Source organism: Habropoda laboriosa, unplaced genomic scaffold, assembly GCF_001263275.1.
Source record: "Habropoda laboriosa isolate 0110345459 unplaced genomic scaffold, ASM126327v1 scaffold269, whole genome shotgun sequence".
Classification (NCBI taxonomy): domain Eukaryota; kingdom Metazoa; phylum Arthropoda; class Insecta; order Hymenoptera; family Apidae; genus Habropoda; species Habropoda laboriosa.
In genome coordinates this window covers 1006351-1023389 of record NW_017100417.1, presented here as the reverse complement: position 1 = coordinate 1023389, position 17039 = coordinate 1006351, and the positions used below count along the sequence as shown (strand labels likewise).

General features: G+C 36.2%; 1 protein-coding gene across 1 annotated transcript in view; it reads right to left on the bottom strand.

The window, feature by feature from the left end:
- The window catches only part of LOC108575492, a 140645-nt gene extending 124710 nt beyond the window's left edge, over nucleotides 1-15935 (bottom strand). The window contains 1 exon segment of the mRNA XM_017938310.1: nucleotides 15891-15935. Coding sequence (XP_017793799.1) covers nucleotides 15891-15935 — 45 coding nt within the window.
- Nucleotides 15936-17039: the final 1104 nt, after the last annotated feature.

Below are 17039 nucleotides of genomic sequence, written 5' to 3'. Positions count from 1 at the left end.
AACCATAAACACCCTAACAAAAAACCCACTCAATAGTAACATATAATATTAGGTAACTATAATCCCAATCAAATACTACACCCATAAAGCTTGAAAATCAAATTACCAAACAACTTCTACAAAAGCAAACTCAAAACTAGAAACCCAATACCACATCCCTTCTACTGTCGTCAAGTATTCAGGTTTCTGAAATCTCTTCCTGAACTCACCCACTCGCTATAACACCAAGAATACCTCTCTCGTGTAAACAAGAAATAAGCAATTTCATCTAAGTTTCGTACAGGTTGCAGGGAAACCTCTCCCCAGGTATTGTAATACAAGAACTCAAGGGAAATCATCAAAAAAATGTAGTCTAACGGCCCCAGGTAGCCTTACTAACGAGTCCAGCAGCACGAAACGCAACCAGCATAAGTTTAATGATTGACGCATCGTGTGCTCACCTACGCGGCCTTATGGGAGCATTAGGAAGATCGGAATAAAAGCTGGTGTTGTTTGATAATTCTGAGAGACGTGGTGAGAAAGCAAAACGCGAGAACGTGTAGCGGGGAATATGGCTCGAATTCTATGATTCATACAATTGCCGGGTTCTCTTTAGAATACGTAACTATAGATGAAGGAGGCCCGCGATCAATCGAAGTTACGAGCCTTTCGTGACGTCTAGATTAATCGTATGAAACTAACGTTGAATGGCCGTCCTTAAGAGTCACGGTGGTCTATTGGAATAACTAAAGTGTGTATTTTCCTTAGCACAGAAGGTATTAAAGAATGTGTGAATTACTAAGCTATTGTCTTCACGCGCTTAAGAATTATGGAAGGTTATTAACGCTGAATTATATGCTTTTTCTATAGAACGTTAAATCTTCAAAGGCAAGTTTAACGATGTATAATGTACACATATTTTATTGAATATTCAGAAGGATGATGTAAATGATTATACATAATGCAAAAAATTTTATATAAAGTTGCCTAAAGGAAACATTTTACAAAAACTAATAGGAAAATTTATATTACCTTAGCAAGTTCGGAAAAATATATGTAGAAATACGAAATCCTCTAAGTATTTATCAAAATAGCTTCACATTCGTTTCACTTGAAATAACATACATAAAATTTATTAACCGGTCACTAATTTTTTTTTATTCATTTTTATTTACAATAAAAAATACTATCTTGAAAGTAATATTTTTTCTGCCTCTGCGAATTAACGGGTTAAATGAAAATATGAATATATGATTCGTAAAAAAAAAGATTTCATAACAGAGCATTACACCTATCAGCTTACATTATTAAACATTTGTATTAAAAAATTGATACTGAAAGAATTCTTTCAACCGTGTAATTAATTTCACGAATTAAGAAATACACTGATCTACCGATATTATTGAATAAAAAAATCATGCAAGCGTGTAATCTACAGGTGACATTCTCTTACAACAGATATCACTTTGTCGCACTGATAATTAGACGTTACTTGAAACTTGTGCAAACTTCACGTAATGGGAGACATCGCGCTCAGTTATTCCAAGCTGACGATTGATCATAAATCAAACACACGTGTATGCTTCAAGGCGTAGTTTCAGGCACGCGAGTAAAGTTCGTAAGGCACATCATGTGTGATAATATAGCGAGAAAATTCCAGTAGCTCAACAACGAAATCACGCAACTCGAGGGTCTCAGATTCGCCAGCCAATTCGAAACTCTCCTAACTAACCCTATTCATCCCTTCCACCTTAATCTTGAAATACCAGATTCATGCTCGTTATACCCCCAACAACAAGACCATAAGCAAAAATTAATCAAGTCATAATTTAACATAAACTTTTCGTATTACCGCAGTCTTCGTATTCTCCTAATAACGTTGTCAGTCTTATTAACTACATAGTTCGATTATCTATCTACCGAATCCTGCTAATTCAACTTCAGGATTTTCACCACAATTTCGTTCGGTCCCTTCGATCACGATTCGTCTCGACCTCGTTGCAGTTGGCAAAATTCTTAGCGGACTTAATTGCGCGGCCCGGAATCACGAGACAGCGGTTAGCTTGCCCGTTCTTCCGTAATCGAAAATTTTGCGAAGCTTATCGGCACGCCACAGTCGCCCGGTACCCGTGCAACTGTAGCCAGGCCTGTTCCTCTATAACTGTACCACACAATCGACCGAGCCACCGAATCCATATTCCGTGCCAGGATGCACCTGCCTTTCTGACAAATCGTCAAAGTTATTCCACGGTGAAGCGCGATTTACCCTTTCATTAGACTCGAAGAATCTGTAACGGGAAGTAGGTGGACGGAAAGAGAAGTAACCTCGGTCATGTAACCGCAAGTACAGCTTTAAGCGAGAGAGAAAATTTTGTGTTGCTCGGATTTCTGTTTGCATAACGTATAGAGAAAGTGTAACTTTTTTTTTTTCGAATGGCTACCATGCCTGAAGAATTCTGTCGCGTTATGATTTTCTAGATCCTGTACAGAGCGCCCCTGAGGAGGATCTATCATATTTTACTGTATCATTCACGAGGAATGGTATTTCATTTTCATATACAATTTCGAGAATTAGGTTTTTATAAAATTGGTAGATATGTTGAACCATCGTTCAATTTTATGTTATTAACTTTTAACCATCGCTCAATTTTATGTTATTAATTTGGAACCATCGTCCAATTTTGTATTATTAATTTTGAGCGATAGTTCAACTCTGTATTGTTCAGTTAACCATCGTTCAGTTTTATTCATTTATTATTTAATATTGTCAATTTTTCTAACACAAGGTTCTCCGTTAATTTTTCTAAGCATCCTTTTAGCGATCTTAGACATCTATTCCACTGCAATTCGTTCGGTTAATAATGTGTTAAGGCAGATGATAGGAGAAGTAAAATAAAATAAAAGACATTCTATCTATATATTATCAAAAACGTACATTTCAAATGTATTAAACGTGTAAATAGTATTTATCGTGTTATCTGGAGTGTTATGAAATGATTGGACTACATATTTGAAAATAAAAAAAAAAAAAATAGCAATATTTCATCATAACAGCAACTAAAAGTGTACTGTACGTGTATTACAACAGATCTGCCTTATTATTACGTTTTTCTAATTAAACACACGTTTTTCCAACATTATTTTTCGAATTCTACGATATGATCTCAAGACAAAATCGAAAATAAACTCAACTCGTTCTTTCCATCAGAAATCTAATCAATCTCCATACATAAAACGCTCTATTTTCACGCAAACATTTACTACACTAATGTAACCAACGTTGGATCAATCCCAACTCAAACAAATAAATTTTACAGAAATAACAAAACGTTGGCTCAATCTTTAACGCAACAAAATAAGACTGAAATTCCTAGTTCTCCTATGATCCACATACATCGGTACAACAATTGCTCACGGTACAAAGAATGCTATAAATAACAGATGAAATTAATATTTCAGTGTGCATTAGCCCACATGTACTTTCTCAAATGAGGTGATCGATAGATACAAATGTACTCGTGTATACACGCGTACGAAACGAATGAGTCACGATCAGACGTAACCACGGCTCGGTAGAACGCAGCCTGTAATCAAATAGGATCTCCGTACGATCCAATGAGCAAGACGCACACTCGTGAAAGTCTGGCACCTCGCGTTACTAGTAGAACTCGTTCAGTTACACTTCACCGTCTCGATATAATAAAGCCACTGCGTTTCAATGGAAATTCTGTTGGTCCATTCTGTCGATCGGTTCACGACTTGCAAAATCCCTCGAAAAAAACACACAAGAAAAAATAAAGAAACAGCTCGTAAGCGTGATTCGCTTCGATCGATAAAAATTCAGTTTTCCTTTTCATTATCTGGCTTATCAGTTTAAAATAGACGGTGTGCAAATTGTAAGAGTAACCAGTTGATCGAATCTGTGCGCGTTCCACTTTTAATTTCACAACGAAGACGTTGCAAAGTATATCTAACCTCGATAATTGGTTAACGCCAAGGTTTCCATAAGTAGAGTACGAAAATTCAGTTTTCATATCTCTTGGCTGGCTTGAGCAATTTAATTCTCTATTCCAAAAAGTCGATTTTTTTTTAAATACTTCCAAGGTACATATCGTAGGAATATTTGAAGCTCAAAGTGAACTCGAAATTCGAATTATTGACGAATTAGTGCCGCTCCACAGGCATAATTACAAAACTTCAAAGGCGCTTTTCTCGAAACAGTATTTCTCAAGAGTTAGACATGATAACTTCATCTTTCTCTATCAACCCTCGAACGCTTTTTTAAATAAATTAAACTACCTTTAAATAACAAAAGAAAATGTACGGTCTTTCAAATGAAAATCACGACCCTTTTTTCAAACTGTTACCAATGCCGCAATATTTTTTTCTTCTAAGAAAAACTCTCACGAGCCGAGAGCAACGATCCCAAAAAGTGTTAAAAAATCGAAAATTTAGTATGCAATCACTAATACAGACTGAATCATGCCCACCGTTTGGTGCGGCGCCAAAAGAACCGTTTCACTCCATTACACACGCATATTTCTACCCATTTTAACAATTTTTTATTTCTCTGTTCTACTCTACAGACGTGTACTTTCATACTAGAAAAATAATGAAACCAACCAGCCTAACAGTTTGTCCTGCAATCACTAACAAACATTGGCCACTTTTAGGTCCACCGAGGAACGTATACGACCTCTTAATTGTTTCCTCGCGAGGAGAAAGAAGAGGAGCCTAACGATCTGTACGGTTCGAGGAGATGTATTGTATGGAAACAGAAGCGGCTATTGGTAACAACCGTGAAAGTTCGAACGGGAGACGTTGTTATTTTGTTGCGATTATTCTCTTCCTGCGTTTTCAGAAGGTTCATCGTAACATGGCGGACAGTTAGCTGACTCTTTACGCAGCGTATCGAGGCTTCCAAGGCTTCCGCGCGCGATTCCTTCCTTATTGCAGTCGGAAGCCTGTTAATTAGTTTAATACTTTTATTGCACGCCTTGCGGCTGATTCGATCGGCAAGATTGTAAATCGCGGATACCAGACGAGAAACGGCGGAGTGTAGGAAAATCGATTGGCTTGGCTTCTTGCCACGGCGTAACGATGGCAGAATAGATGCAACGTTTCGTTCGAGAAATCACCAAGCACAAATCGTTTCACTTCGTACAACCAGGAGGATTTCCTTTCCATTGCCCTTCGTACACGCGCGACGCGCCTTTAACCTTTTCTATTTTCATAATACGTGCGCTGAAAATCGTTCGAGGGAAATTTAGATTTCGTTACACGTTCCTCGTACTCTCGCGGAAATAATTGTGAAACTCTCGAGAGATTCGCATTTTTATGTATATTCGCGGAATTAATTCTCTTGCAGTACGTTGACGAAAGAGTATGGAACATGATGGAAATTATTTTAAATAAAAAGGGTCTAATTTCAGTAGTGAAATGAAAACTTTCAGGATGACCTGATACTTGGCTGGATAATTAAAAAAAAAAACAAGAACGAAATATTCTCGCATGAAGTTCATTTTCTTTTATAACAAAAGGTAAATACTAATTCTGCAGAGTTGAACAGTGGAATTAGAAAAAGTTTGAAATATCTGTTGAGATGAATAATTAGAAATATGAATTACAAATATCTCGTATCGATATAAGAATGTTTAAGAAATAAAAAGAAAATTTAATTTAATAATTAGTTTAATAATTATTTACCAATTCTTATGAATATTTCATTACTTTTACACGTTTTAATTACACGAAGATTAATGAAAGGATGTAAATTTAAAAAACAGGAATTTTTTATAGAAACTTATCAGCATATTGTTATTTCGGAGAGTTAGATACGGAAATGTAAAAGATTTGTAAGTATGTCGCCGTTAGTACGCATTGAGTGTTCCACGGAGTTTGATGACATTATGTTAATCGGACCTATGAAAGCAGAACTGGAACTAACAATGAATTAAATCTAGAATAGGGTCAATCTGCTCCACGGAACTGTGCGTTGTCACTTTGAGGGAATCGGGGAAGTATATACGCGGATGTAGGATAATGGTATTTTAGGAGTTGGAGAAAAGCAAACAACGTGTATTCTCTTCCTAATTTTCTTGATATCAACGAAACTATTTCTAGGCTGAATTCAAATGGGTTACGTACACCAAAGTCGTGAAAAAATAATGAAGCAACAGGGACAAGCAACGAAGAATTAATATTAAAAATTAGACTATGTTAAGAAGATTTTCTTCAACTATTATGTTATTAAAAAAAAAAATTATTCTGAATAAAAACACGTTGAATAAAAAATTAATAAAACTAACTGGACTATGTTAGCAGAAATCAGTTTTACATTTATTTCCTTAAAATAACACTAAAAATAAAAAACAAGCATCGTATTCGTTTACCTCGATTTGAATAGATATCTTTTTCAACGATTCTAAGACTGCTTTGTCACGGTGATCTCAATAAATTCTATTCAAAAAGTAAAACTTTTCATAAAACGTGCAATAAAATCATAAGACACAATAAAATGCAGTAAAAGCATTATACACCTATCCACCCTTCCATATTATCCCATTTTTCGATTATCCTAGGTAGGCTCTGTCCACATCACCTCAGATAATCAAGGCTCTACTGTACTAGGATTAAATGCTCATATTTCTGTGAATTCGATTGTCTCAACACCTGGAATATATTTACTCCGTCTCCTGACCGATTTCACGACCTTCCTCTATCACAGCCCCTATTGTAATAAACGATAAACACTTTCAATTAGAGCCGCATTTACCATAAGGCACATTAGGCGCAAGCTGGGACCACATTTTAAAACCCTACTCCTGGCAAACAACAATATAAAAAGCAGCCTAATTATAGTTACATGTATTTCATGTAAATTCATTTTTTAATGTAAATTCATAATTTAAAAACAAAAGACTGCTAAAAAGGAAACGCCAAAATATGGAAATAGGCTTGTTTTTTTTTAGACCTCGTAATAACGTTGCGCCCAAGTCCTCCAAAAGAAAATTTTTCTTTCCATCCAAATTCTCGACAATTCAGACCGAAGAAAATTCGCGTCACAGGTGAACAATAAGTCCTCCAAAAGCATAAACACGGTCCAGTTTTCGATAATTTAAATGGAGGAGAATTCGCGTCACAGGTGAACAATCGGCGACGCTGGTTCACTGGCGTGTGTCGCTCGAGAATTAGCTCGGCTAATAAGGGTAAAGAGATGATCAACCGGTCGAAACTGTTTCCGGCGGCATTCTACCGAGAGTGCCGGTGACGTTCGACGAATGTAAACCGACCACAATAACGATACCGTTACAGATTTTTAACGCGGTTAGCACGCGAGTAGGTTTACCGAACAGAGCCGCACGATGCGCCCGCAGTCTTCTACTCACTTCGCCATGCTACTCTACGCAGTTTTGTACATTCGATATCTCTGCGCTGTGGAGAGCTGTGGCTTCCAAGTGTGCTGCAAACGCGCGCACGCGAAAACCGAGGCAAAACAAGAAAATACTGCGCGTGCAACGTGTCACCGCAGGTATTAGATTGAGTAACATGCTCGTTCTGATTTTCAACAGCGTTTTGGACACAGCGCTGTTACCAACAGAACCAAGTTGCAGATGAACGATTGTCTAATGTCAAGGTGCGTTTAGACGAAAGGAACGAGTGTTAGTTGGGCCAGATACTGCCAAAAATTCTTCGTACGTTCGGCATTTGTTCATGCTCGTTTGGACTTGAATTTTGTCGAAGGTTGCGTTTGGTCTAAACGCACCTTTAGAAACACGTCGAGCCGAAATTAGAATGGACGCGAAATTAGTTGCACGTTTCTAATTCTCGCAAAATGAACGTACAGTGCTCCCTCGAACAATGAGGGGATTAGGGGTGGAAATCCGCATAGTCGGGATATAGACCACCCTTGGCCTTCGCGAAACACTGAAGTACTTACATTTATATTCTTGCAATGCATGTCGTAACTATAAAACCACCTGAATATTTTCAATTCCCACATATTGTTGTTAAAATAATAATAAATGAAGTATGTCGTGTTCAAAGGGCTATTGAGAAACAATGTTTCCCAGAAAAAGATAGAATATGTATAAGTCTCGAGGAAGAAACAGTAAGAAACTGATTTGTTGTTGTTTCATGACTATAATACATCTTAAGGTATATACGTGTCCATTTGGTAGTTTCTTTCTATAGTTGCTCTCGAGAGTACTCTCGAATTGTGTGTGCGCTTGAGAGCAACTTCGAAAATTTTTACTCTCAGATAGGCGGTAGAAAACTCGCCGACAGAACTCTCGAGAAACTGAAGGAACTCTCCAGAAAGAACTCTCACAAATTGGTCTGTGCCTACCCTCTGCAGTTTCTCTCGCTTTCTTTTAAGCTACGAACGAGTGAGACCGTGCTTATGGATTTGCAAAAACTTAAGGTTTTGATTATTGTTTACAATATTTTAAAAAAGAGGAAGAAGCAATGTAAAAAGAAAAGTTGCCGGGTCAAGCCATGGATTCACCGTAGACAAATATATGAGGCATGTTCGTCATTTACCGGGGAGTATTTATTTTTTTCGCGATTTTCAAATCGAATGTTTGGTCTTGCGACTATTCCTTTCGGGACATCATGCTTGTAACCGATTCTCGTGATAGCTACTCTCACGATACGTGTCCATTTGAGAACAAAACTATCGCGAATTACTCTCGAGAGTCAAATTTATCAGTATGCACAGTACTGAGAGTGCTAGCAGAGAAATAGACACATAATTTGAGAGCACTCTCGAGAGCAACTATCGTAAAGGACTCTCAGAATAGGAACCTCTTTGGAATTACGAAGGTAGTTATAAACTCTGATAGTTATAAGTACTATGTACCCATTTGAGAGAAAATTAGAACGTTATCACTCTCGGATAGTTAAGCGACGCTCTCAGACAGTCACTCTCAAAGCAGTGTCCATTTACGAGAATTACTCTCGAGAGCAACTCGCGATAATTTTACTCTCAAGTGCACACATGCCCACGTTACAACAAAAATAAACTTAGGACATAATAAAACGAAATTGTAACAATAATTAATCCAATTGATAATTCACAGGTCCTCCTCTATTCTCAATTAACTCAATCACTCAATTGTGTACGTATATATACATACACACGTATCGTCTAATTACATTATTCACGCATATACATACTGTGAAACTGCAGCTATGTAGCTCGCAGGGACAAACTGGTAGTTTGATTTTTCTCCCAAGTTGTGCACTTAAATTCCATGCCACTGTTCCTTGCATGCAGCGACAATTTGCGAGGAATTAGTTCACACGGACGAATTCGCGTTTGTTCTTTCGCACGTCTTTTATTCACCATGATAAAAAAAAAATTGTAAAGCTACGCTAAGTATGCAAGTTGATTCGAAATGGACGTCGAAATTAGGCTAGATAAATTGTTCGAAGAAGCACTGTATTCTCTACAAGACTATATACGCGATATAAGCGTCGCTTATCGAGGCACTGGTTCGGTAGCCTCGTAAACACTGACTGAGGACGCGTCGTCCTGCCCGATTTCTGGTCTCTGTTTACGCGCAGCTAGCTTCGGAGGAAACCTCAGGGGTGAGTCATCCTCACACATGCAAGGACCTCGCCTGAACCTATTGTCAACATAGTGATATGTTTTGCAAGCCAAACATAGGAAACACGAGTCAGTCCTTTTGAAACTATCGCGAGTTGCTCTCGAGAGTATTTTTCGCGAGTGAACACTGCGTCTGAGAGTGACTGTCCGAGAGCATCGCTCGACTGTCTGAGCGATTGTATTCCCGAGAGAACTCTCGTGCGAGTAAAAAATGTCTAAAGGGAAATTAAATTACCGATTTAATCATTCTTTACGAAGAAAAATCGGCGGTGTGGAATACAGAAGATGCAGAATATCGTAACAGAGAAAATGAAGTACGCATCGAAAGAAATTGCGGCAAATTTTCACTGCTCCGCAGAAGAAATCCAGCGTAAAATACGTAATTCACGGAATCAGCTCTCACCTCACGCTTATTTTAAAGCAAACTGCAGAACAGAGGAACAGATGAGCACAAACGAATCTCAAATGGATACAGTTCTGAGTGTTCTGTCTGATAGTGAGCTCTCGGCGAGCATTTTAGTGCCTATCAGAGAGTAAAAATTCTCCAAGCTGTTCTCAAATGGATACACAATTTCAGACTACTCTCGAGAGCAGCTATCGTAAGAAACCCTCAAATGGACACCTAGCTTAAGAAACATGAGATGAGATTTTATGGTTTTTGTAATAATGTACTTATGTCGTTCCGTAAGCGTCCATGTGATCGTCAAAAGATCCAGCCTATGTGTACGTGTACTTACATTTGAGAGTTCTTTTTTACGATAGTTGCTTTCGAGAGTACTCTCAAATTGTCTTTCCAACTCTCTGTACCAGCACTGATACACTGTAAATACATTGATAAATTTGACTCTCGAGAGCAACTCGCGATAGTTTTACTCTCAAATAGACGCGTACCCAAAGGATCATTCTAATAATCAGGCTTTAAAAATCAATTTTTTCTTTTTTTTGCATTTTCGGGAAGTATGAACGTTCAAGAGTGTACTGTTAAATTTTCGCACCGTATTTCGGTGTTTAGTAGTCTATAATATCTGTTTTGTTATCAACAACGATCAAACGTCTCAATTATTTTTTATTTATGCTGAAAGCGATAATAACGTGAATGTATAAGGTACAATATTTGCAAATTCTACACGCGAATTAAATAATGGATAAAATTTGTACAATTACTTAAATAACAGTTGCAATTTTCAAGTTTGCAAAACGCTTACCCGTACACACTCGATCCACTAAATTCACTTTCGCCGTTTTCTGTGCTCGGCAAATAAAGCTCGGTATGATCCTCCCTTCGAGCATTGACCAAGGTAATAGTTCGAGACTCTTGATCTCTAAGTCTTTCCGGTCGCGTTCTAAAGAGCGGAATTATTATAGTCTTTCTGGGATCGATTACGGTCCATTGAGACAGGACACTTGAAAATCTAAACTATTACTCTGTTATAAAGAAATAAACGATAAGCTGTTGAAGCTCTATTTTAGTCAGATTCAGTTCTTACAGAATTACCAATGAAATTGATTTCAAGTATCGAGTTCTGTCTTCTCGATATATAATATCAGTGGCGATATTAAATTTTATACAATTCCAAATCGAAGAATGTTTAGAAATATGTAACTAACAAACCGTGCGGAATAAAAATTTAGTCCATTACGGATTGATATTATTAAAAATAAAGAATTCAAACTTGTTCAACGTGTGACACCAAAAGAGTTTTGTAATTACAACTTCGCCTTAGACTTTGGAAAAAGGAAATTTTTAATTGAACAATAAAAGGAACTATGTTTAAAAATATGAATGATACTGTCTAGACGTGAATATTAGGATTAATGTTACCCTAATTGCGTAGACAAAGCTTCTGTAAATTCCAATATATTTTCTGCTATGCTGGTGTCGCGATTCAGTATATTCACAAAAATCCCATTTGTGGTCGTTGCTTCGGCAGTGTTCACAGAATTTGAAATCATTGGAACAGGTTCAGTCTGAGCTATCATAGCGTTCGTCTGATATTCGCCTGAAAGGAAGCCCGACTAAATTTCGTGACGTACTAATCGATGAATATTACGTTACTGGATTTCCGAGCCGTATGTAAGAAAGGAAAATAATCTCAGATAAACTGTTTCAGGCAAATCTTACTGTATTTCATCCTTGAAACGAAATCAGATATAACTATCTGATTAAAAAACTAAATTTCATTGTTAACAACTGTATTTAAATTAACAGGAAGGAAACGTAAATAAGTGTTACGTTTTGTGTTTCATAATTTCAGGAATTATTCGACTGAAATTTATCCAGTCAATTTCATTATTAACGTCAAACAACGCACAGTGGAATATTTGGTTTAAAAAGCTGGCGAAAATTCAAATTTTCAAATTTAATTCAAAACCAAAACAAAGTGTTTCTTTTTCATAATGTTAATAAAATGAAGTGCAGCGAGGCTATTTTTGCGACGCTAGAATTTAGGCAGAAGAAGAATATCGTATAAAAAGGAATTTTGTTTATTCTGTTTCTGTTATTATTAAAGTATAATCGCTGTTGCTTTTAATTTTCTGTGAGAAAAATCAGTTTGCAACCTAACATTCCTATAATACTAAGTAAAAGTTATTTAAAAATTGACGACAAATTCTCGTCCTCCTTACTTCACACGTGCAATTTTCAAATAGAGTTTCAATATTAAAATTTCACAATAAAAAAAAAAAAGAAAAATCACGTATACAAATCGTCTTATTTCCGAATTTTTTCATTCTCCTGTGAGCTTTCACATAAAATTCTAATCGACAAATTACGTTTCATCGTTTCTAAGTACATCTGACTCCGCTAAAATTATTTCGTCCAACTTTCTCATAAAAATACTCCACGGTGCGACCAGAATAATTTAATAATTCATTCTTCCGAAAGCGCTACTTACATGTTTCGTTCAAAAACCCAGAGAGTCGAAATTTCACGAGAATCGGATAAAAAAGAAGGAACGTATGTTTGGGAATAGCAGAGGGCGAGTAAAGTATGAATCATTAGGCAGAAATATTTCAATAGAAAAATCAATACGCCCGCATGAGAGGATTTACTCCACCCCAGGGCCATAATCAACGATTGAAGGTACTTGTATTGCCGTTCGTGGCTGAGGTCGAAGGTCCTTCAGAATCTAGCCCCGTGAAATGATTCGTGGGTTCACTATGTGTTTCGTACCACCTCGTTGTGACCACATGGCTGTCGAACCAGTCGACCGAATCCTCGTCTTCCGGTATAGTCTGTTCATTACGCTCGGACACTAACGAAATATGTCTGGTTAATAATTTCGTACGAACAAATGAACTACGTTTTACTTGGAGTTACTGAATTCTTGAACAATAAGATTGTTAAATAAATCTTTTAACCCTTTGCAATCGAGTGGCGACTGAGAAGCGACGTTAAATAATTCTCAGTTGGTAAATAATTAATTAAGACAGAGAGCAGATCTATGGGCCTCTATAAATTTGTCCACCATAGTGAAACAGAGAATGCGTTGAATATTTCAATAAAATAACAAAGCCTATTTCTACGTTAGTTTGAAAAAATTTCAAAGATCCGACTTGCAACCTTTCCTATAGCAAAATTACCACCGAGTGCAAAGGGTCAATTATAGAATTACACCAAACAACACAGTTTATAATTTTGTAACTCGTTCGATACAATTTGATGTACCGGGTGAGCAACGTAAAACAGGTCCCCTACTTATCTTCTCTAATTACGAATGATACATAGAAATGACGGAATAGTGTACAGAAGGGGTCGAATGAAATTAGAAAGTTTTAGTAAGATGAAGAAATATCTTTTGAAGCCTATATTTTCCAAAATTTTAGGGTCGCCCAAATTTTTTTTTTTTTTTTTAATCGAGATGACGTATTTTTATTTTTAATATCACAGCGAATAAAGAGAAAAATTGAACCACGTACTGTGTGTCGACTTTTAAATGATTTTGAACGAAAGATATTACATCCGCATAGAGAAACAGGGATTGTATTGCATTTAAATTTGTAAATGTGAAAATTTACCGTTCGAAATTTCTACTATCGCGCAATTTAACATGCTTTCCGTGATTTCAGCCACTTGAGCGGTGCCACTCTCGGTGCTGATCTCTTCTCCACTCGTCGACCTCATCAAACGTTTCAGGTAATGACCGATTTTTGGTAACTTCGATCTGATCTGTTCGTTATGATCGCTAAACGAGGTTTCGTTCGAAACAGACGAAATGTCGCGACACGTGTAACATTGCAATTGTTAAATAAATATACACGTTGAAAATATTTCGTTTACACGAAAGCAGTACGAATTAAAAGGCATAGAAACGGAATTTAATAAAGAGTTTCAATACGAGACTGTACTAACAACATCGTGCGTCACAACAATCTATTTACAAACTTTTTATTAGGCGAGTGTTTATAGTTATACTGCATCAACATCGCCATATTTCTGAATTTGTTATTTTCAGTGCTAACATATTTTATATTTTTCATTTTCTCATACAATTTTTATACATTTTATGTGTTTCACTTTCTGATATAATTTTTTAAAAAAATTGTAAAAAAAAATAAAATCTCACACTATAGTTCTAATTAAAAACACGAAACTAACTGTTAGTGCAAACATAGAACATTGTTCCATAAAAATTAGGTAAAACTGTCGTAAATAAAGTTACCTTACGTTATAGTTTAATACGACTTAATAGCCTTTTCCTTTTCAATAAATCTACCTCGGAGTTCGATTTGATAATATTGTATTATGCAAAATGATTTTTAAAAAATTCAAGAACGAACAATTCAAAACGAAGTAATGGAATTATTGAAGATAAAGAAATAATCCATGCTTAATAATATTGTCGATGTGTAACAATTCAGTAATCTCATCACCTACATAGTTCCAAAATTATAAGTAGCAAAAAAATTATCAATGAAAGTTGAATTTGAAAGAAAGTTAATTTCATCGAGTTAATACTTCTTTTCATGGAAATTTAGTTTTCTCGAATGCAAAAACCTGGGTTCGTTAAGAATTAAACCACCGATCAATTATTATACAACAATGTTCCATCATGCTGATAACGATAACGATTGATTTGAAGAAAAAGTGTGAGAGAAAACTTGAGAAATTTTACAATTTAAAAAATCACACTAAAAAGTATTCAAAAAATTAGAATTGTGGAATTTTATTTCTTAAAATGCACTCGTTGAATATTTTCATTAGTTAAAATATATTTCGTAAAGAACAACAAATTTAGAAATATTGCAATGTTCCGTTTACGTAATTATATAATGAAAATATTGCACACATAAAATAGACTTAGAAATTTCGCAAAGAATAAAAATGTATAAATAAAAGAAGAGTCAGCGAAATCATCAAGATTCGTGCCTAACGAAAATTATGAATTTAAATAGAACATCGATTACAAAACTTTTACTAGCAAAAAAAAAAAAAAAAAATGTATGATAATCCGTTTTAGGTACGAAGCATCAAACTATGTAAGTCCGAAGTCTTACCTTCCTGGTTATGTTACTCGTGATAGACAGTTTCAGACGCCTAAGGCGCTTATCAGCGGAACTTTGTGAACCTAATTCTTCCGCGTCGTTCGAAGCGGAAACATTATTTTCAGATATGCTTCTCGACGAAGAACCATCACTCATAGTGAAACTCGAGAAATCCACGAAATGTGTACGATGCGCGAAAAATAGGCGTAGGCCTTAGGTTACTTGTCAATTTTCACATCGTACGATTTAACGTTACCCATCGACTTTTATCGACCGTCGCTTTTTCTTCGACACCACATTCATTGTTCTTTTTCATTCATATTAAGAGTTCAACATTGGAATAACAGTTAAAAAAAAGTTGGTTGGTTACGTTTGATACACTTTGATACACTTCGAAACGCGTAAACCATGAAAAAATTGTGACAGATCATGTCGTGTGTATTATACGCGAATAGTACATTGTGTAATACTGTTGAGTTAAAATTTCACAAATTATGACACTTCTCATCAAACGAATATTTACAGCACTTTCAAGAGGTTACACTTAGTCTTATTTATATTAAAACACACACAATCTTAATAACTGACTTAGTGAAAACGCGTTGAGCACTCTTGAAATATATACCCCGGGTACATTTAACAGAATAGAATTTTATGTATAAAGGAAAGAAGTCAAAATATTTAAAGGTTACCGGAAGAAATTGACAATTTCGAGTTCTGGTCGCGAAAACATGGCGATGCAGGGTACAGTGAACACTGAACGCATACGTGCTAGTATGCGATTAACGTAAAGATTGACAGGTAACGATTAACTCACCTGATAAGTGTAAGGTGTACAAGGAACGTAAAATTCTCTGCTCATAATAGTCGAAGCTCGGAGCGGTTGTAAAATCCAGCTGACGGATCTTGGGCAAGTGTCAAAATGCCGGTGGCGCCATCTTGAACTCGTCTGGAGTCGAGGTCGTCAAGCTGTCACGAGGAAAAATTTTCGATTTCTCCCAAGTACGACTGCCATCCTTGAGTTTCGAGCATAAAGATCGAATAACGTTTGTTGAACGAAGCCAGTGTACCCCGTTCGAACAATGAAACGTTACAAGGAACTCAAACACATCCGTTGTCTAATCACAGTACGAGTCACCAACACATAACACACTTTTCACGCTACTAATAGGAGTAATCCATGCAATTAATCACAATGCTCTTAATTGGACGGTATCGTTACAAATGCTCGGAAAGTCCAGTGGCTAATGCCCGTTCACTGTTCAAGACTTCTCACGGTACATCTATACGATGAGAATTATAGCATTATACCACCTTACTACGCCATTTTCATGTGCAGTTTCAACTTAACTACGTTACGAACAAACTACCGTTCGCGTCCACTGGCAAGTGCCGACTGCCGCCAATCATGAACACCAAGCGAATAATAATCATGGCGGCGTGATGTTCGCTACACTAGCGCCATCAAGTAATTTATTCGAATTGCAACTTGACCTCTGTCGATAATATAAACGACAGAAAAGTTTTATGTTTTTTACAAATTTTACGTAAACATTACTTCTTACTTATCAACACGAGCAACAGAATAAAAAGTATAAATGTACTTGATAAAATTATTATTTTTATTCTGTGTCAATACATTATTTCCGTGTCGCAGTACCAACCATGCGTCGAACGACTTCGATCAGTTAAAAATAAACCCAGTGAAAAAGATTCTAGACGACCTTGGAATTATGAGGACTTGTGCAATCTGATATTTTTTTCTATTGTATGTTTACAAATTTCTAAAGACAGGATAACTTCTAGCAGATAACTTCAAAGATGTATGTTACAAAGTGCTTCTTCCCATATTATTTCATACGATTCTTTGTGATATACATATAATATAATTTGCAAACGCGTTTTACGCACATACACTTTTAAAAGGGTTTAAAAAAATCTAATTGCACTTTTTGCAAGCAAGGGT